This window comes from Hordeum vulgare, chromosome 6H, assembly GCF_904849725.1.
Source record: "Hordeum vulgare subsp. vulgare chromosome 6H, MorexV3_pseudomolecules_assembly, whole genome shotgun sequence".
Taxonomy (NCBI): domain Eukaryota; kingdom Viridiplantae; phylum Streptophyta; class Magnoliopsida; order Poales; family Poaceae; genus Hordeum; species Hordeum vulgare.
In genome coordinates, this window is record NC_058523.1 from 5,034,693 (window position 1) to 5,056,670 (window position 21,978).

General features: G+C 44.6%; 1 protein-coding gene across 1 annotated transcript; it reads right to left on the reverse strand.

Annotated features, from left to right (window-relative positions):
• Positions 1-476: 476 nt before the first annotated feature.
• Positions 477-2,367, reverse strand: LOC123402226 (tricetin 3',4',5'-O-trimethyltransferase-like). Its single transcript, XM_045096120.1, has 2 exons — positions 1,914-2,367; positions 477-1,348 (listed from the first exon to the last, which is right to left on the reverse strand). Exons 1-2 carry the CDS (start codon positions 2,297-2,299, stop codon positions 676-678), a joined length of 1,059 nt encoding a protein of 352 aa, XP_044952055.1. The 5' UTR covers positions 2,300-2,367; the 3' UTR covers positions 477-675.
• Between the last annotated feature and the right edge of the window lie 19,611 nt (positions 2,368-21,978).

Consider the following 21,978-nt stretch of genomic DNA (forward strand, 5'->3'; position numbering starts at 1 on the left):
TTCATCTTGTATGTCAAAATCCTCTCCTTGCTACCTTCCAGGGATTGCATCTACAAATTGGGTGCCTCCACTTATCAATGTCGTATGATATATCATATATACCACTAATCCATTTATGTTAATGTTTAAGCATGTCATCTCATCATGCATACGACCATGTATAGAAAAGGCCGGTTTCAACATGCAACACTGCATGAAGAAAGGTCCACCACAACATACAATTATGCATGAAAAGATGCTTTCTATTTAACTTGCAACTTATGTTTGATAAATATGTCGGAACTATACAATAATGAAATCCAGAGAAGTATATGTATTTTCGGTTCTGATTCTCATATTATTAACTTAAATATTCATGCTCCATACAACCAAATCTCACTAAAATATGATGCATGTAACAAGTTTCTGCAGCAACCCGCGGGGTATCATCTCATTAATGTAACATCAAATGATATATCATGAATCATTGCATCATATATAATTAATGCAACATTTAAGAGAAGCTTTGTCATAATACATATGGAATGGACCAATGGCACAACAATTAGAAATTGGAATGATTCAAAGGATAAAAATTAAGGGAAAACATAGGGATAAAAGAAGCGAAATTGCATAATGAGGTCGATGTGGGAGCAGCAATGAGCATGCAAGAGATACTTGGAAGTTGCCATGCATCTACTTAGTTAACTCGATTGCCCATGCGTTAGCGTAGATGTAAGTGGCCTTGATGGAGGCGAACCCGCCGCCCTTGGCCAGGGCCTCGAACTCCCTCTCATACCTCTCCCTACCACCTGGGTTGTGCGCGAGCATGATCATGTCAAGGTTGAACACCCCCTGTGCCTTAGGGGTAGCTTCCGGGTTGACCGGCAGGATGCACTCCACGAGCACCACCTTGCCGTGCGCCGGCAGCGCGTCGTAGCAGTTCTTCAGCAGCGTTGCGCAGTGCTCGTCGCTCCAGTCATGAAGGATCCACTTCATGAGGATGGCGTCCCCCGAGGGAATCTTCTGGAACATGTCGCCGCCCACGTGGGTGACACCCGGGAACAGTGGCGCCTCGGAGATGACATGGGGAAGGTCGAAGTTGATGCCTTTGATGGTGTGGTAGTAGGCGGTGATGGCTCCGACGGTGGCGCCTATGCCGCCGCCCACGTCCACGAGTGTGCTGAGGCCATTGAACCCCTTGTACAATTCAAGGAGCTTCTTGGTGATGATGATGGAATGGTTCTTCATCCCTTCGTTGAAGACACGGTTGAAGCGAGGGTCCGTGCCATGGTACTCGAACGCTGACATCCCGTAGGCCTTGTTGAACGGGATGCCGCCATCAAGGACAGCATCCTTCAGATAGTACCTAGATATTGTATTTACAAACACAATTTACTCCATGAACTCATTGTATGAATTATTTACATGAGAGCATTTCCATGCTAGTAAGTAAATCAAGATGGTGACTTCAGGTTTACAGATGTATTACTTTATAAGATTTTTGTGAACAATTAATAAAATGGTTGCATGCAAGGCCGGGGTACATCCTCCTTTTTCAAAAAAAAAAAACAAGATATGAACCGTGAACCCAAAATTCATCCTTGGTGGGTGATTATTACACGGATGCTTAGATAGTAATACAAGTCACCATGCAGTCATGCATGTTTTGCTTTTGAAGCAGCTGACACCATCGAATTGGCCAAAGACATATCTAGATGAATTCTTCGAGATTATCTAGTTTTAATAGTACTACTCGCTCTGTCTCAAAAATGGAAGACCGTATCAAAAAACGACTTACATTTTGAGACAGGCAGAGTACTATTTACCTGCTGCTGCAGCGTGATCACCCCCGCACGACAGGCCAGCCACAGCGATGGGGCAAATTAAATTAATAAAATAGATGGGATGATGCAGGGATCGATCTTACTAACCAGCTCTCCATGAGGACCTTGTCCTGATTCATGAGCGCGAGCGGGGCCATGGAGACGCCGTCCTCATTGGGGGTGAGGAACTTGCACACAGGTTTGGCGCCGTACCGCCGTGAGAGGCGGCCGTGCTCGCCCTCCTCCATGGTGCAGGACACCACGTTGTACGAGGCCAGCAACCGGAGCATGCGGTCCACCATGTCGGGCGCGGCCGGGTTCGCCGCGGACGGGAGCTTGGCAGCCACCTCGGCAGGGCTCAGCAGCTCGCCGTCGGCGGCCACCAGGGTGTCGAAGAGGCCCAGCTCGACGGCGTTCTTCAGCGTCATCGGGAGGATCGACGACGAGACAAGCTGGAGAGCGTACATGCACGCTTCCTCGTCGGCGGAGGCCATATCTCTGCTTCTCCGGACTCGAGCTGGTGGTGGTGATGGGTGTTTCTGGTGAGCGTTTGAGCGATGAGTTATGCTTTGGTGGGATGATGGGGTGGGGTTATATAGTTCTGGCTTGGCACTAACTACCATACCAAATCAATTATTTCCTCCATCCGAAAATACTTATCGCGTATATTGATATAAATGGATATATCTAGAACTAAAATACATCTAGATACATTCATTCTCTATATTCACTCCTAATTGAAAAGTGTGTACGGCATTTCATCCGTAGCTAGTCGTTAATGCAAACACAATTTGAAAATGAAGAACCAAATCAATTTGAAATACAATTAATTAGACAGAACATTAATTACACATACAAATGATTAATTACATCTAAGTAGGTTTTTTTTGCGTCAAATCAAATATGAAATCGAGCTATTAATGTAATTTTTTAATTAGTCAGAGACTTAATTAGAGAGCAAATAATTAATAGTAGGAATTTTTTCAATCGTGTCTCTACTTTTAAGGCTGCTTGTAATGGAAGTATCATAAGGCTATTCCTAATGGTCCATTTTGTACAAGTGCTAAGGCTGTCACACACGCAAAAAATCTTATGTGGCAAGCTAATTAATAGGAGAGAGATGAGTGTGGTGACCCAGGTAGATACAATGCTAAGCGCGTGAACCTAGGTAAAACAATTAAATGAAAGAATTGCACCAATGCATGCACAACTTTAGTTGCAAAAGCATTAAATAAGGAGACTTAGCTACAATAAGCTAAGCAACTATGCATTAAAGACTTTAGTTGCTAAACTATTTAATGTGTTTAGCACCCCATCTTAGCACCAATGCATTGGAAGTGGCCTAAGCAGTATCATGCATGTCAACTAGACTAATTTGATGATGTGAGACACTATTAAATGAGGAAAGAGAGTATGTGGTATCATATTATGATACAATATCATATTAAATGTTGTATTACTTTGTGTCACGCATGGCAATTAATAAGGCAATCTAGATATTAACTTATGATACTATCCATTAAGGAAATAGTATCATACACTAGTGTATGATACTCTCCATTATGGACAGCCTAAAGGGAGAGTACATAGGTCCGTCTTTCATTCGTCACACCTCTCATCCATTTTTATTCCACCTCACATTTATTTATTTCAACAAAGGAATAACCCCATCGATTTTTTCGAGTGAACTCAACCATTGACTTGATGTTTCTCTTCTCAGATTCTTTCCCTCCTTCTGATTTATTTCCATCAACCCTTTTCAATCCATCGTCTAAAAGAATACTTCCCGATCCATCTCTACTCCTAAATGGGAGTCCGTAAGTCATTTCGTCGATACTCAGTCATTAATGCAAATACAATTTGAAAACAATGCACCGAATCAATTTGAGAAACAAGCCAATAATGCAATTAATGAGACCGCAAAATAAATACATATAAAATTAATTAAGTCCATCCAACTAAGGATTTTTTGGGGCTACATCAATTATGAAATCGAGCCATTAATGCAATTCATTAATTAGTTACCGAATTGATTAGGGATGTAAATAATTAATAGTCGAACTTTTTTTCAATTATATCTCTACTCCGAACGGGGCAATACATAGGTCGGTCGTTCATTCGTCACACCTCTCATCGATTTTTCCCACCTCGCATCGATTTTTTCAACAAAGGAAGAAACCCACCGATCTTTTTTGAGTGAACCCCACCTTTGACTTGGTGTCTCTCTTCTCACACTATTTCCGCTACATTCTGATTTTTTACCATAAATCCTTCCCAATCCATCATCTAAAAAAAATACTTCCACGTTCATTCTCAATTCCGTTGTTCTTTCCAAACCCAACTCGCATCCGATCTTGATCTACATGAGGGGTTTCTCGCGTCCCTTCTGCAAGCCATGGAAGAGAGAGGAGGGAGAGAAATGGAGAGCACGGTGGCCTCTCTGCCATCACGCGAGAAAAGGAAAGGCGATGGCACGATCGCTCGCTGCACCGCCGCTACTGCTTGTGTATTCGTTTCCCTCCCTTCACCCCTACCTCCAACTCGATATCCGATTGCCATGACACCAAACATGGCCAAGTCTGGATACACGTCATCACATAGGACACATCCACACGCCTGTTGCATGCACCATCTTTTACATGGCCATTGCCTGCCGGTGGTTGGGCTGACCGCCCAACCCACAGTGATGTCACTCGGGCCTTCGGCGCCTCTGGGGAGGTTGAGGGTGTTGGGGAACGTCGCATGGGAAACGAAAATTTTCCTACGCGCACGAAGACCTATCATGGTGATGTCCATCTACGAGAGGGGATGTGTGATCTACGTACCCTTGTAGACCGTACAGCAGAAGCGTTAGTGAACGTGGTTGATGTAGTGGAACGTCCTCACGTCCCTCGATCCGCCCCGCGAACTATCCCGCGATCAGTCCCACGATCTAGTGCCGAACGGACGGCACCTCCGCGTTCAGCACACGTACAGCTCGACGATGATCTCGGCCTTCTTGATCCAGCAAGAGAGACGGAGAGGTAGAAGAGTTCTCCGGCAGCGTGATGGCGCTCCAGAGGTTGGTGATGATCTCGTCTCAGCAGGGCTCCGCCCGAGCTCCGCAGAAACGCGATCTAGAGGTAAAACCGTGGAGATATGTGGTCGGGCTGCCGTGGCAAAAAAGTTGTCTCAAATCAGCCCAAAAACCCCACTATATATAGGAGAGGGAGGGGGAGCCTTGCCTTGGGGTCCAAGAACCCCCAAGGGGTCGGCCGAGCCAAGGGGGGAAGGATTCCCCTCCCAAACCGAGTCCTACTTGGTTTGGAAGGTGGAGTCCTTCTTCCCTTTCCCACCTCCTCCCTTTTTTCCCTTTCCTCTTTGATTTTCTTCCCAATGCGCATAGGCCTCCCTTGGGCTGTCCCACCAGCCCACTAAGGGCTGGTGCGGCACCCCAAACACCTATGGGCTTCCCCGGGGTGGGTGGGCCCCCGGTGAAGTCCCGGAACCCATTCGTCATTCCCGGTACATTCCCGGTAAATCCGAAAAACCTTCCGGTAATCAAATGAGGTCATCCTATATATCAATCTTCGTTTCCGGACCATTCCGGAAACCCTCGTGACGTCCATGATCTCATCCGAGACTTCGAACAACATTCGGTAACCAACCATATAACTCAAATACGCATAAAACAACGTCGAACCTTAAGTGTGCAGACCCTGCGGGTTGGAGAACTATGTAGACATGACCCGAGAGACTCCTCCGTCAATATCCAATAGCGGGACCTGGATGCCCATATTGGATCCTACATATTCTACGAAGAACTTATCGTTTGAACCTCAGTGTCAAGGATTCATATAATCCCGTATGTCATTCCCTTTGTCCTTCGGTATGTTACTTGCCCGAGATTCGATCGTCAGTATCCGCATACCTATTTCAATCTCGTTTACCGGCAAGTCTCTTTACTCGTTCCATAATACAAGATCTCGCAACTTGCACTAAGTCACATTGCTTGCAAGGCTTGTGTGTGATGTTGTATTACCGAGTGGGCCCCGAGATACCTCTCCGTCACACGGAGTGACAAATCCCAGTTTTGATCCATACTAACTCAACGAACACCTTCGGAGATACATGTAGAGCATCTTTATAGTCACCCAGTTACGTTGCGATGTTTGATACACACAAAGTATTCCTCCGGTGTTAGTGAGTTATATGATCTCATGGTCATAGGAACAAATACTTGACACGCAGAAAACAGTAGCAACAAAATGACACGATCAACATGCTACGTCTATTAGTTTGGGTCTAGTCCATCACGTGATTCTCCTAATGACGTGATCCAGTTATCAAGCAACAACACCTTGTTCATAATCAGAAGACACTGACTATCTTTGATCAACTGGCTAGCCAACTAGAGGCTTGCTAGGGACAGTGTTTTGTCTATGTATCCACACATGTAAATGAGTCTTCATTCAATACAATTATAGCATGGATAATAAACGATTATCTTGATACAAGAATTATAATAATAACTATATTTATTATTGCCTCTAGGGCATAATTCCAACAGTCTCCCACTTACACTAGAGTCAATAATCTAGCCCTCACATTATCATGCGAATTACATTGTAATGAATCTAACACCCATACAGTTCTGGTGTTGATTATGCTTTGCCCATGGAAGAGGTTTAGTCAGCGGGTCCGCTACATTCAGATCCGTGTGCACTTTGCATATATTTACGTCCTCCCCTACGACGTAGTCGCAGATGAGGTTGAAGCGTCGTCTGATGTGTCTGGACTTCTTGTGAAACCGTGGTTCCTTTGCTAGGGCAATGGCACCCGTGTTGTCACAGAACAAGGTTATTGGATTCAGTGCACTTGGCACCACTCCAAGATCCGTCATGAATTGCTACATCCAGACATCCTCCTTAGCTGCCTCCGTGGCAGCCATGTACTCTGCTTCACATGTAGAATCTGCTACGACGCTCTGCTTGGAACTGCACCAGCTTACCGCACCCCCATTAAGAATAAATACGTATCCGGTTTGCGACTTAGAGTCGTCCGGATCTGTGTCAAAGCTTGCGTCGACGTAACCTTTTACGGCGAGCTCTTCGTCACCTCCATATACGAGAAACATCTCCTTAGTCCTTTTCAGGTACTTCAGGATATTCTTGACCGCCGTCAAGTGATCCACTCCTAGATTACTCTGGAATCTACCTGCCATACTTATGGCCAGGCTAACATCCGGTCTAGTGCACAGCATTGCATACATGATAGAACCTATGACTGAAGCATAGGGGACGGAGCGCATATGCTCTCTATCTTCATCAGTTGCTGGGCACTGAGTCTTACTCAATCTCGTACCTTGTAAAACTGGCAAGAACCCTTTCTTGGACTGTTCCATTTTGAACCTCTTCAAAACTTTATCAAGGTATGTGCTTTGTGAAAGTCCTATCAGGCGTTTTGATCTATCCCTATAGATCTTAATGCCTAGAATGTAAGAAGCTTCTCCTAGGTCCTTCATAGAGAAACTTTTATTCAAGTAATCCTTTATGCTCTCCAAAAACTCTACGTTGTTTCCAATCAGCAATATGTCATCCACATATAATATTAGAAACGCCACAGAGCTCCCACTCATTTTCTTGTAAATATAAGATTCTCCAACCACTTGTATAAACCCAAATGTTTTGATCACCTCATCAAAGCGTTTGTTCCAACTCCGAGATGCTTGCACCAGTCCATAAATGGATCGCTGGAGCTTGCACACCTTGTTAGCATTCTTAGGATCGACAAAACCTTCGGGTTGCATCATATACAATTCTTCCTTAAGGAAATCGTTAAGGAACGCCGTTTTGACATCCATCTACCAGATTTCATAATCGAAAAATTCAGCTATTGTTAACATGATTCTGACGGACTTAAGCATCGCTACGGGTGAGAATGTCTCATCGTAGTCAACTCCTTGAACTTGTGAAAAACCCTTTGCCACAAGTCGAGCTTTATAAAGGGTCACATTGCCGTCAGCGTCCGTCTTCCTCTTAAAGATCCATTTGTTCTGAATAGCCTTGCGGCCCTCAGGCAGTACTTCCAAAGTCCACACTTTGTTCTCATACATGGATCCTATCTCGGACTTCATGGCTTCTAGCCATTTGTTGGAATCTGGGCCCACCATTGCTTCTTCATAATTTGCAGGTTCATTGTTGTCCAACAGCATGATTGATAAGACGGGATTACCGTACCACTCTGGAGCAGCACGTGGTCTCGTCGAGCTGCGTGGTTCGACAGAAACTTGAACCGGAGTTTCATGATCATTATCATTAACTTCCTCCTCAACGGCGTCGCAACGACAGAGATTTCCCCTTGCCCTGCGCCACCATCCAGAGGGATGAAAGGTTCGGCAACCTCGTCAAGTTCTATCTTCCTCCCACTCAATTCTCTCGAGAGAAACTCCTTCTCGAGAAAAGCTCCGTTTTTAGCAACAAACACTTTGCCCTCGGATTTGAGATAGAAGGTGTACCCAACTGTCTCTTTTGGGTAACCTATGAAGACGCACTTTTCCGCTTTGGGTTCCAGCTTTTCAGGCTGAAGCTTTTTGACATAAGCATCACATCCCCAAACTTTAAGAAACGGCAACTTTGGCCTTTTGCCATACCACAATTCGTATGGTGTCGTCTCAACGGATTTTGATGGTGCCCTATTTAAAGTGAATGCAGCTGTTTCTAATGCATAACCCCAAAACGATAACGGCAAATCGGTAAGAGACATCATAGATCGCACCATCTCTAATAAAGTACGATTACGACGTTCGGATACACCATTACGCTGTGGTGTTCCAGGCGGTGTCAACTGTGAAACAATTCCACATTGTCCTAAGTGAGCACCAAACTCGAAACTCAGATATTCACCCCCACGATCAGACCGTAGGAACTTGATCTTCTTGTTACGATGATTTTCAACTTCACTCTGAAATTGCTTGAACTTTTCAAATGTTTCAGACTTGTGCTTCATTAAGTAGACATAACCATATCTACTCAAATCGTTAGTGAAGGTGAGAAAATAACGATATCTGCCGCGTGCCTCTACGCTCATCGGATCACACACATCGGTATGTATGATTTCCAACAAGTCACTTGCACGCTCCATTGTTTCGGAGAACGGAGTTTTAGTCATCTTGCCCATGAGGCATGGTTCGCACGTGTCAAGTGAATCAAAGTCAAGTGACTCCAAAAGTCCATCGGCATGCAGTTTCTTCATGCGCTTAACACCAATATGACCTAAGCGGCAGTGCCACAAAAATATGGCGCTATCATTGTTAACTCTAACTCTTTTGGTCTCAATGTTATGTATGTGTGTATCGCTATCAAGATTCAATATGAACAATCCTCTCACATTGGGTGCATGACCATAAAAGATGTTACTCATAGAAATAGAACAACCATTATTCTCTGACTTAAAAGAGTAACCGTCTCGCAATAAACAAGATCCAGATATAATGTTCATGCTCAACGCAGGCACTAAATAACAATGATTCAAGTTCATAACTAATCCTGATGGTAACTGAAGTGAAACTGTGCCGACGGCGATTGCATCAACCTTGGAACCATTTCCCACGCGCATCGTCACTTCATCTTTCGCCAGCCTTCGTCTATTCCGCAGTTCCTGTTTCGAGTTGCAAATATGAGCAACAGAACCGGTATCGAATACCCAGACACTACTGTGAGAGCCGGTTAAGTACACATCAATAACATGTATATCAAATATACCTGATTTTTCTTTGGCCGCCTTCTTATCAGCCAGATACTTGGGGCAATTGCGCTTCCAGTGACCCATACACTTGCAATTGTAACACTCTGTTTCAGGCTTAGGTCCAGCTTTGGGTTTCTTCGTCGGATTGGCAACAGGCTTGCCGCTCTTCTTCGAATTACCCTTCTTGCCTTTGCCGTTTCTCTTGAAACTAGTGGTCTTATTCACCATCAACACTTGATGCTCTTTACGGAGTTCAGACTCTGCGACTTTCAGCATCGCAAACAACTCGCCGGGAGACTTGTTCATCCCTTGCATGTTGTAGTTCAACACAAAGCCTTTATAGCTTGGCGGCAGTGATTGAAGGATTCTGTCAGTGATAGCCTCTTGCGGGAGTTCAATCCCCAGCTCAGCTAGACGGTTTGAGTACCCAGACATTTTGAGCACATGTTCACTGACACACGAGTTCTCCTCCATCTTGCAAGCACAGAATTTATCGGAGGTCTCATACCTCTCGATCCGGGCGTTCTTCTGAAAGATAAACTTCAACTCCTGGAACATCTCAAATGCTCCATGACGCTCAAAGCGACGTTGAAGTCCCGGTTCTAAGCCATACAAGACTGCACATTGAACTACTGAGTAGTCCTCCTTACGTGCTATCCAAGCGTTCTTAACATCCTGATCAGCCGTAGCGGGTGGTTCATCTCCTAGCGCAGCATTAAGGACATAATCCTTCTTCCCAGCTTGTAAGATTAGCTTAATATTACGAGACCAGTCTACAAAGTTGCTTCCATCATCTTCCAACTTAGCTTTCTCTAGGAACGTATTAAAATTCAGGGTGACTGTCGCGTGAGCCATGATCTACAACACAAATATATTCAAAGTGGACTTAGACTATGTTCAAGATAATTAGAGTTTAACTTAATCAAATTTTTCGCTAAACTCACACTCAAAAAGTACATCTCTCTAGTCATTTGAGTGGTTCATGATCCACTTACACTAGCTCAAGTCCGATCATCACGTGAGTTGAGTATAGTTTCAGTGGTAAGCATCTCAATGCTAATCATATCATCTATATGATTCATGATCGACCTTTCGGTCTCATGTGTTCTGAGGCCATGTCTGCACATGCTAGGCTCGTCAAGCTTAACCCAAGTGTTCCGCGTGCGCAACTGTTTTGCACCCGTTGTATGTGAACGTTGAGTCTATCACACCCGATCATCACGTGGTGTCTCGAAACGACGAACTGTAGCAACGGTGCACAGTCGGGGAGAACACAATTTCGTCTTGAAATTTTAGTGAGAGATCACCTCATAATGCTACCGTCCTTCTAAGCAAAATAAGGTGCATAAAAGGATTAACATCACATGCAATTCATAAGTGACATGATATGGCCATCATCACGTGCTTCTTGATCTCCATCACCAAAGCACCGGCACGATCTTCTTGTCACCGGCGCCACACCATGATCTCCATCAACGTGTTGCCATCGGGGTTGTCGTGCTACTCATGCTATTACTACTAAAGCTACATCCTAGCAAAATAGTAAACGCATCTGCAAGCACAAACGTTAGTTATAAAGACAACCCTATGGCTCCTGCCGGTTGTCGTACCATCGACGTGCAAGTCGATATTATCTATTACAACATGATTATCTCTTACATCCAATATATCACATCACATCATTTGGCCATATCATATACAAGCATACCCTGCAAAAACAAGTTAGACGTCCTCTAATTTTGTTGTTTGCATGTTTTACGTGGTGACCATGGGTATCTAGTAGGATCGCATCTTACTTACGCAAACACCACAACGGAGATATATGAGTTGCTATTTAACCTCATCCAAGGACCTCCTCGGTCAAATCCGATTCAACTAAAGTTGGAGAAACTGACACCCGCCAGTCATCTTTGAGCAACGGAGTTACTCGTAGCGAAGAAACCAGTCTCTCGTAAGCGTACGAGTAATGTCGGTCCGAGCCGCTTCGATCCAACAATACCGCGGAATCAAGAAAAGACTAAGGAGGGCAGAAAAACGCACATCACCGCCCACAAAAACTTTTGTGTTCTACTCGAGAAGACATCTACGCATGAACCTAGCTCTGATACGACTGTTGGGGAATGTCGCATGGGAAACGAAAATTTTCCTACGCGCACGAAGACCTATCATGGTGATGTCCATCTACGAGAGGGGATGTGTGATCTACGTACCCTTGTAGACCGTACAGCAGAAGTGTTAGTGAACGCGGTTGATGTAGTGGAACGTCCTCACGTCCCTCGATCCGCCCCGTGAACTATCCCGCGATCAGTCCCACGATCTAGTGCCGAACAGACGGCACCTCCGCGTTCAGCACACGTACAGCTCGACGATGATCTCGGCCTTCTTGATCCAGCAAGAGAGACGGAGAGGTAGAAGAATCCTCCAGCAGCGTGACGGCGCTCCGGAGGTTGGTGATGATCTCGTCTCAGCAGAGCTCCGCCCGAGCTCCGCAGAAACGCGATCTAGAGGTAAAACCGTGGAGATATGTGGTCGGGCTGCCGTGGCAAAAAAGTTGTCTCAAATCAGCCCAAAAACCCCACTATATATAGGAGAGGGAGGGGGAGCCTTGCCTTGGGGTCCAACAACCCCCAAAGGGTCGGCCGAGCCAAGGGGGGAAGGATTCCCCTCCCAAACCGAGTTCTACTTGGTTTGGAAGGTGGAGTCCTTCTTCCCTTTCTCACCTCCTCCCTTTTTTTTCCTTTCCTCTTTGATTTTCTTCCCAATGCGGATAGGCCTCCCTTGAAATGTCCCACCAGCCCACTAAGGGCTGGTGCGGCACCCCAAACACCTATGGGCTTCCCCGGGGTGGGTGGGGCCCCCGGTGAACTCCCGGAACCCATTCGTCATTCCCGGTACATTCCCAGTAAATCCGAAAAACCTTTCGGTAATCAAATGAGGTCATCCTATATATCAATCTTCGTTTCCGAACCATTCCGGAAACCCTCGTGACGTACGTGATCTCATCCGAGACTCCGAACAACATTCGGTAACCAACCATATAACTCAAATACGCATAAAACAACGTCGAACCTTAAGTGTGCAGACCCTGCGGGTTCGAGAACTATGTAGACATGACCCGAGAGACTCCTCGGTCAATATCCAATAGCGGGACATGGATGCCCATACTGGATCCTACATATTCTACGAAGAACTTATCGTTTGAACCTCAGTGTCAAGGATTCATATAATCCCGTATGTCATTCCCTTTGTCCTTCGGTATGTTACTTGCCCGAGATTCGATCGTCAGTATCCGCACACCTATTTCAATCTCGTTTACCGGCAAGTCTCTTTACTCGTTCCGTAATACAAGATCCCGCAACTTACACTAAGTCACATTGCTTGCAAGGCTTGTGTGTGATGTTGTATTACCGAGTGGGCCCCGAGATACCTCTCTGTCACACGGAGTGACAAATCCCAGTTTTGATCCATACTAACTCAACGAACACCTTCGGAGATACCTGTAGAGCATCTTTATAGTCACCCAGTTACGTTGCGACGTTTGATACACACAAAGTATTCCTCCGGTGTTAGTGAGTTATATGATCTCATGGTCATAGGAACAAATACTTGACACGCAGAAAACAGTAGCAACAAAATGACACGATCAACATGCTACGCCTATTAGTTTGGGTCTAGTCCATCACGTGATTCTCCTAATGACGTGATCCAGTTATCAAGCAACAACACCTTGTTCATAATCAGAAGACACTGACTATCTTTGATCAACTGGCTAGCCAACTAGAGGCTTGCTAGGGACAGTGTTTTTTCTATGTATCCACACATGTAAATGAGTCTTCATTCAATACAATTATAGCATGGATAATAAACGATTATCTTGATACAGGAATTATAATAATAACTATATTTATTATTGCCTCTAGGGCATAATTCCAACAGAGGGGGCACCAGAGAGTGGTGCACGTGTAATCGTCCAACTCTGTGGTGGGTACGCTCAAATTTGTAGAGAAGAAGAGCACGAGAGGACTGAACTTGCGTATTTACCAATCGAGTGTGTGTAGATATATACAGAGAACATCTAAACGAGCAGGTGTGTCCAGTGCCTCAACTATGTCAGAAGCTAACTACATTGGTGAAGTACATGCAATCAAAGGACGTTTGAGACTACGTGTGTTAGTTGCAGAGGTAGCGGCGTGAGAGGCAATCACGTGGGTGCAGCCGGCATTCTAGGTATATTCCAGCAAGGGATACTATGGCCTTCTCCGCTTCCCTTGGTGGCCATCATCACTGCCACAAGGAAGAGGTCCATAAAATGGAGTCTCAATCATTGGACTGCTACTAATAAATTTTAGTTGAATAGAATATGTGATTTGGCTGCTTATGCAGGAGCTTCATGGAGATGTGGATAGTAGGCTGTTGGCTCGTGTTGTTGTTGTGTTGCCACCACTGCCTGAATTGTTGGTTGGTGCCACTTCCTCGTAGCAGCACTGGTGGGTCACCTCCCCGTCGCCACCCAAAGTGTGGTGGTGGAGATCCGGCCAGGGAGCTGATACGTCCGTTTTGCATCATGCTTTCATGTTGATATTTATTTCTTTAAGGGCTGTTATATTACTTTGTGGTACCATATTTATGCCTTTTCTATCTTATTTTGCAAGGTTTATTTGAAGAGGGAGAATTCAGGCAGCTTGAATTCTGGACTGGAAAAGGAGCAAATCTTAGTCCACTATTCTGCACATCTCCAAATGCCCTGAAAAGTTGCGTGGATTTTTTTGGGATTATATAAAAAATACTGGGCGAAAGAAGTACCGGAGGGGGGCCACCAGGGCGCCACAAGCCCTGCCACCGCCACCCCCCTAGTGGCGGAGGGCAAGCTTGTGGGCTGCCTGACGGCCCACTAGCCCCCCCTATTTTGCTATATGAAGGGTTTTGGTCCAGAAAAAAATCAATCGGGAGCTTTTTCGTGGTTTCGCCGCCGCCACGAGGCGGAACTTGAGCAGATCCAATCTAGAGCTCTGGCAGGACTATCCTGCCGGGGAAACTTCCCTCCCGGAGGGGGAAATCGTCGCCATCGTCATCACCAACACTCCTCTCATCGGAGGGGAGGCATCTTCATCAACATCTTCATCAGCACCATCTCCTCTCCAATCCCTAGTTCATCTCTTGTAATCAATCTCCGTCTCACGACTCCGGTTGGTACTTGCAAGGTTGCTAGTAGTGTTGATTACTCTTTGTAGTTGATGCTAGTTGGATTACTTGGTGGAAGAGTTTATGTTCAGATCCTTCATGCTATTCATTACACCTGTGATCATGATTATGATTATGCTTTGTGAGTAGTTACTTTTGTTCCTGAGGACATGGGATAAGTCATGCTGATAATAGTCATGTGAATTTGATATTCGTTCGGTATTTTGATATGTTGTATGTTGTCTTTTCCTCTAGTGGTGTTATGTGAACGTCGATTACATAACACTTCACCATATTTGGGCCTAGAGGAAGGCATTGGGGAGTAGTAAGTAGATGATGGGTTGCTGGAGTGACAGAAGCTTAAACCCCAGTCTATGCGTTGCTTCGTAAGGGGCTGATTTGGATCCACTAGTTTAATGCTATGGTTAGACGTTGTCTTAATACTTCTTTTGTAGTTGCAGATGCTTGCGAGAGAGGTTAATCATAAGTGGGATGCTTGTCCAAGTAAGGGCAGTACCTAAGCGCCGGTCAACCCACATATCAAACTATCAAAGTAACGAACGTGAATCATATGAACATGATGAAACTGGCATGACAGAAATTCCCGTGTGTCCTCGGGAGCGTTTTCCCTCCTATAAGACTTTGTTCAGGCTTGTCCCTTGCTACAAAAGGGATTGGGCCACTTGCTGCACTGTTTCTACTACTTGTTACTTGTTACTTTTTGCTTGCTACGTTTCACCTCGCTACACAATCACTTGTTACCGCTACTTTCAGTGCTTGCAGTTATTACCTTGCTGAAATCCGTTTATGAGAGCCTTCTGCTCCTCGTTGGTTCGACACTCTTACTTATCGAAAGGACTATGATTGATCTCCTATACTTGTGGGTCATCAAGACTCTTTTCTGGCGCCGTTGCCGGGGAGTGAAGCGCCTCTGGTAAATGGAAATTGGTAAGGTAACATTTTTATACTGTGCTTAAATTTATTGTCACTTGTCACTATGGAAACTGTTCCTTTGAGGAGTTTGTTCGGGGTATCTTCACCACAAACGGAAGCACGAGGAGTTGTTCCTCAACCTGAGGTACCTACAGAAAATATCTTTTATGAAATTCCTTCGGGTATGCTTGAGAAACTGCTGGCTAATCCTTTCACAGGAGATGGATCTTCACATCCAGACTTGCATCTGATCTATGTAGATGAAGTTTGTGGTTTATTTAAGCTTGCAGGTTTTCCCGAGGATGAGGTAAAGAAGAAAGTCTTTCCTTTATCTTTGAAGGATAAGGCGTTGACATGGTATAGGCTATGTGATGATACTGGATCATGGGGCTACAATCGGTTGAAATTGGAATTTCATCAAAAGTTCTATCCTATGCATTTAGTACATCGTGATCGGAACTTTATTTATAACTTTTGGCCTCGTGACAGGGAAAGCATAGCTCAAGCTTGGGGGAGGCTTAAATCAATTCTATATCAATGCCCCAATCATGAGCTCTCGAGAGAAATCATCACTCAAAACTTTTATGCTCGGCTTTCTCATGAAGATCGTACCATGCTTGACTCTTCTTGTATCGGTTGTTTTATGAAGAAGGATATTGATCACAAGTGGAATTTATTAGAGAGAATCAAAGGCAACTCTGAAGATTGGGAGCTGGAGGAAGGTAAGGAGTCAGGTATGAATTTCCAGTTTGATTGCGTTAAATCTTTTGTTGAGACAAACACTTCTAGAGATTTTAGCGTTAAGTATGGACTTGACTCTGAGATAGTAGCTTCTCTATGTGAATCTTTTGCTGCTCATGTTGATCTTCCCAAAGAGAAGTGGTTTAAATATCATCCTACTATAGAAAGCAACATAGCCAAAACCAATCTAGTTGAGGAGAAAGTCATTGCTTTTAGTGATCCTGTTGTTCCTTGTGCTTACACTGAGAAACCACCATACCCTGCTAGGATAAAGGATTATTCTAAAGCTCCAATTGTGATACGTAGGGGTTACATTAGACCACTTGCACCCCCTGGGGAGATTAGAGTTGAACCTAGTGTTGCCATTATCAAAGATCTCTTAGCCAAAGACGTAGACGGGCATGTTATCAAATTCTGTGAGGACTCCGCTAGAATTGCTAAACCTCACGCGAAAGACAAATACGTGTTGGAAATATGCCCTAGAGGCAATAATAAATTAGTTATTATTATATTTTCTTTGTTCATGACAATCGTTTATTATCTATGCTATAATTGTATTGATTGGAAACACAATACATGTGTGGATACATAGACAAAACACTATCCCTAGTAAGCCTCTAGTTGACTAGCTCGTTGATCAAAGATGGTCAAGGTTTCCTGGCCATAGGCAAGTGTTGTTACTTGATAAAGGGATCACATCATTAGGAGAATCATGTGATGGACTAGACCCAAACTAATAGACGTAGCATGTTGATCGTGTCATTTTGTTGCTACTTATTTCTATGTGTCAAGTATTTGTTCCTATGACCATGAGATCATATAACTCACTGACACCGGAGGAATGCTTTGTGTGTATCAAACGTCGCAACGTAACTGGGTGACTATAAAGATGCTCTACAGGTATATCCAAAGGTGTTCGTTGAGTTAGTATGGATTGAGACTGGGATTTGTCACTCCGTGTGACGGAGAGGTATCTCGGGGCCCACTCGGTAATACAACATCACACACAAGCCTTGCAAGCAATGTGACTTAGTGTAAGTTGCGGGATCTTGTATTACGGAACGAGTAAAGAGACTTGTCGGTAAACGAGATTGAAATAGGTATGTGGATACTGACGATCGAATCTCGGGCAAGTAACATACCGAAGGACAAAGGGAATGACATACGGGATTATATGAATCCTTCGCACTGAGGTTCAAACGATAAGATCTTCGTAGATTTTTTTGGGATCCAATATGGGCATCCAGGTCCCGCTATTGGCTATTGACCGAGGAGTCACTCGGGTCATGTCTGCATAGTTCTCGAACCCGCAGGGTCTGCACACTTAAGGTTCGACGTTGTTTTATGCGTATTTGAGTTATATGGTTGGTTACCGTATGTTGTTCGGAGTCCGGGATGAGATCACGGACGTCACGATGGTTTCCGGAATGGTCCGGAAACGAAGATTGATATATAGGATGACCTCATTTGATTGCCGGAAGGTTTTCAGAGTTACCGGGAATGTGCCGGGAATGATGAATGGGTTCCGGGTGTTCACCGGGGGGGCAACCCACCCCGGGGAAGCCCATAGTCCTTGGGGGTGGCGCACCAGCCCTTGGTGGGCTGGTGGGACAGCCCAAGAAGGCCCTATGCGCCAAAGGATAAGAAATCAAAGAGAAAGAAAAAAAAAAGGGGAGGTGGGAAAGGAGAGAAGGACTCCACCTTCCAAACCTAGTTGGATTCGGTTTGGAAGGGGAGGACTTCCCCCCTTGGCTCGGCCGACCCCCTCGGGGCTCCTTGAGCCTCAAGGCAAGGCCGCTCCCCTCCCACCTATATATACAGAGGTATTAGGGCTGATTTGAGACAACTTTTGCCACGGCAGCCCGACCACATACCTCCACGGTTTTTCCTCTAGATCGTGTTTCTGCGGAGCTCAGGTGGAGCCCTGCTGAGATTAGATCACCACCAACCTCCGGAGCGCCGTCACGCTGCCGGAAAACTCATCTACCTCTCTGTCTCTCTTGCTGGATCAAGAAGGCCGAAATCATCGTCGAGCTGTACGTGTGCTGAACGCGGAGGTGCCGTCCGTTCGGCACTAGATCGGAGCGGATCGTGGGACGGATCGTGGGACGGTTCGTGGGACGGTTCGCGGGGCGGATCGAGGGACGTGAGGACGTTCCACTACATCAACCGCGTTTCTTAACGCTTCTGCTGTGCGATCTACAAGGGTACGTAGATCGGAAATCCCCTCTCGTAGATGGACATCACCATGATAGGTCTTCGTGCGCGTAGGAAAATTTTTGTTTCCCATGCGACGTTCCCCAACAATACAGACCTGTAGTTGGCCTGCCTGTTGTTTCTGTCAAGATAGGAGATCACTGTTACCATGGTTTATGTGATATGGGAGCTAGTGTTAGTGCAATACCCCGTTCTCTATATGATGAAATCAAAGATGAGATTACACCTGCTGAGTTAGAACCCATTGATGTCACTATTACGCTATCTAATAGAGACACTATCTGCCCTCTGGGAATTGTGAGAGACATAGAAGTCATGTGTGGTAAGACAAAGTATCCTACTAATTTCCTCGTCCTTGGTACTACACAAGATAGCTTTCGTCTCATCATATTTGGTAGACCCTTTCTCAACACTGTCAATGCTCACATTGATTGCATTAAGTAGACTGTCACAGTTAGTTTCGAGGGTGTGTCTCATGAACTTAACTTCTCCAAGTTTGAAAGACAACCCCATGAAAGAGAGTCGTCTGGTAGGGATGAAATCATTGATCTTGCCTCTATTGCCGTACCTCCTACGGATCCTTTAGAGCAATATCTGCTTGAGCATGAAAATGATATGCATATGGAGGAGAGAGATGAGATAGATAAAATTGTCTTAGAACAATATCCTATTCTCAAGAATAATCTGCATGTTGAACTGCTTGGGGATCCTCCCCCACCAAAGGGTGATCCTGTGTTCGAGCTTAAACAGTTGCCTGATAATCTTAAGTATGCCTATCTTGATGAGAAGGAGATATATCCTGTCATTATTAGTGCCCTCCTCTCATAGCACGAAGAGAAGAAGTTACTAAGAACTCTGAGGAAGCACCGTGCTGCTATTGGATATACTCTTGATGATCTTAAGGTTATTAGTCCCACTCTATGTCAGCAAAAGATTAAAACCGATCCTGACTTTAAACCAGTTGCTGATCATCAAAGGAGATTAAATCCTAAGATGAAAGAGGTCGTTAGAAAAGAAATATTAAAGCTTCTGGAAGCAGGAATCATTTATCCTGTTGCTCATAGTGATTGGGTAAGTCCAGTACATTGCGTACCTAAGAAGGGAGGTGTCACCGTTGTTCCTAATGATAAGGATGAACTAATCCCACAAAGGAGTATTACCGGCTATAGAATGCTGATAGACTTCGGGAAACTGAACGAGGCAACCAGGAAAGATCATTATCCTTTGCCGTTTATTGACCAAATGCTAGAAAGGCTATCAAAACACACACACTTCTGCTTTCTAGACGGTTATTCAGGTTTCTCGCAAATACCTGTTGCACAATCTGATCAGGAGAAAACCACTTTCACCTGCCCCTTCAGTACCTTTGCTTATAGACGTATGCCTTTTGGCTTATGCAATGCACCTGCCACCTTCCAAAGATGTATGATGGCTATATTCTCTGACTTTTGTGAAAAGATTGTCGAGGTTTTCATGGATGACTTCTCCGTTTACGGGTCTTCCTTTGATGATTGCCTCAACAACCTTGATCGAGTCTTACAGAGATGTGAAGATACCAACCTCGTCTTGAATTGGGAGAAGTGCCAATTTATGGTTAATGAAGGTATCGTCTTAGGGCACAAAATCTCTGAAAGAGGCATTGAAGTTGATAAGGCTAAGGTGGATGCAATTGAGAAAATGCCTTGCCCCACAGATATCAGAGGTATACGAAGTTTCCTAGGTCATGCTGGTTTCTATAGAAGGTTCATTAAAGACTTTTCTAAGATTTCTAGGCCTCTTACCAACCTCTTGCAGAAGGATGTTCCTTTTGTTTTTGATGAGGATTGTGAGGAAGCCTTTGAAATACTTAAGAAGGCTTTGATAACCGCACCTATTGTTCGACCACCTGACTGGAACTTGCCCTTTGAAATCATGTGCGATTCTAGTGATTATGTTGTTGGTGATGTTCTAGGACAAAGAGTTGACAAGAAGTTGAATGTTATTCACTTTGCTAGTAAAACTCTAGACAGTGCCCAAAGAAACTATGCCACTACGGAAAAGGAGTTTTTAGCAGTCGTGTTTGCATGTGAAAAGTTCAGATCTTATATAGTTGACTCCAAAGTCACCATTCACTCTGATCATGCTGCTATTAAGTACCTTATGAAGAAGAAGGACACTAAGCCTAGGCTGATCGAATGGGTTCTCCTGCTACAGGAATTTGATTTACACGTCGTTGACCGAAAGGGTGCTGATAACCCTGTAGCAGATAACTTGTCTAGGCTAGAGAATGTCCTTGATGACCCACTACGTATTGATGACAGCTTTCCTGATGAGCAATTAAATGTCATCCACACTTCACATAGTGCACCGTGGTATGCCGATTATGCAAATTACATCGTAGCCAAATACATACCACCCAGTTTCACCTATCAGCAAAAGAAGAAATTCTTCTTTGATTTGAGACACTACTTTTGGGATGATCCTCACCTTCACAAGGAAGGAGTAGATGGTGTTATTAGACGTTGTGTGCCTGAACATGAACAGGGACAGATCTTGCAGAAGTGTCATTCCGAAGCCTACGGAGAACACCATGCTGGAGATAGAACTTCTCATAAGGTATTGCAATAAGGTTTCTATTGGCCCACTCTCTTCAAGGATGCCCGTAAGTTTGTCTTGTCTTGTGACGAATGCCAAAGAATAGGGAATATCAGTAAGCGCCAGGAAATGCCTATGAACTATTCACTTGTCATTGAACCATTTGATGTGTGGGTCTTTGATTATATGGGACCCTTCCCGAGTTCCAATGGGTACACTCACATCTTAGTTGCTGTGGATTACGTCACTAAGTGGGTAGAAGCTATCCCCACTAAAAATGCTGATCACCACACCTCTATTAAGATGCTTAAAGAAGTCATTTTCCCAAGATTTGGAGTCCCTAGATATCTGATAACTGATGGCGGTTCACACTTCATTCATGGTGTTTTCCGCAAGATGCTCGCTAAGTATGATGTCAACCATAGAGTTGCATCTCCTTATCATCCTCGGTCTAGTGGTCAAATGGAGTTGAGTAATAGGGAGATCAAATTGATCCTACAAAAGACCGTCAATAGATCTCGAAAGAATTGGTCTAGCAAACTTGACGATGCACTATGGGCTTATAGGACTGCTTATAAGAATCCCATGGGCATGTCATCGTATAAAATGGTTTACGGTAAGGCCTGTCATTTACCTCTTGAGCTGGAACACAAAGCTTATTGGGCAATCAAAGAGCTCAACTTTGATTTCAAACTTGCCGGTGAGAAGCGGTTGTTTGATATCAGCTCGTTAGATGAATGGAGGGCCGAGGCATATGAGAATGCCAAGTTGTTCAAGGAAAAGGTTAAGAGATGGCACGATA

Excerpts from the sequence above, each read along its gene's own strand:
- LOC123402226 (XM_045096120.1), bottom strand. The coding sequence starts at position 2,299 with ATGGCCTCCGCCGACGAGGAAGCGTGCATGTACGCTCTCCAGCTTGTC. Across the intron at positions 1,349-1,913 it reads AAGGTCCTCATGGAGAGCTG|GTACTATCTGAAGGATGCTG; the intron begins GTTAGTAAGATC and ends TACAATATCTAG.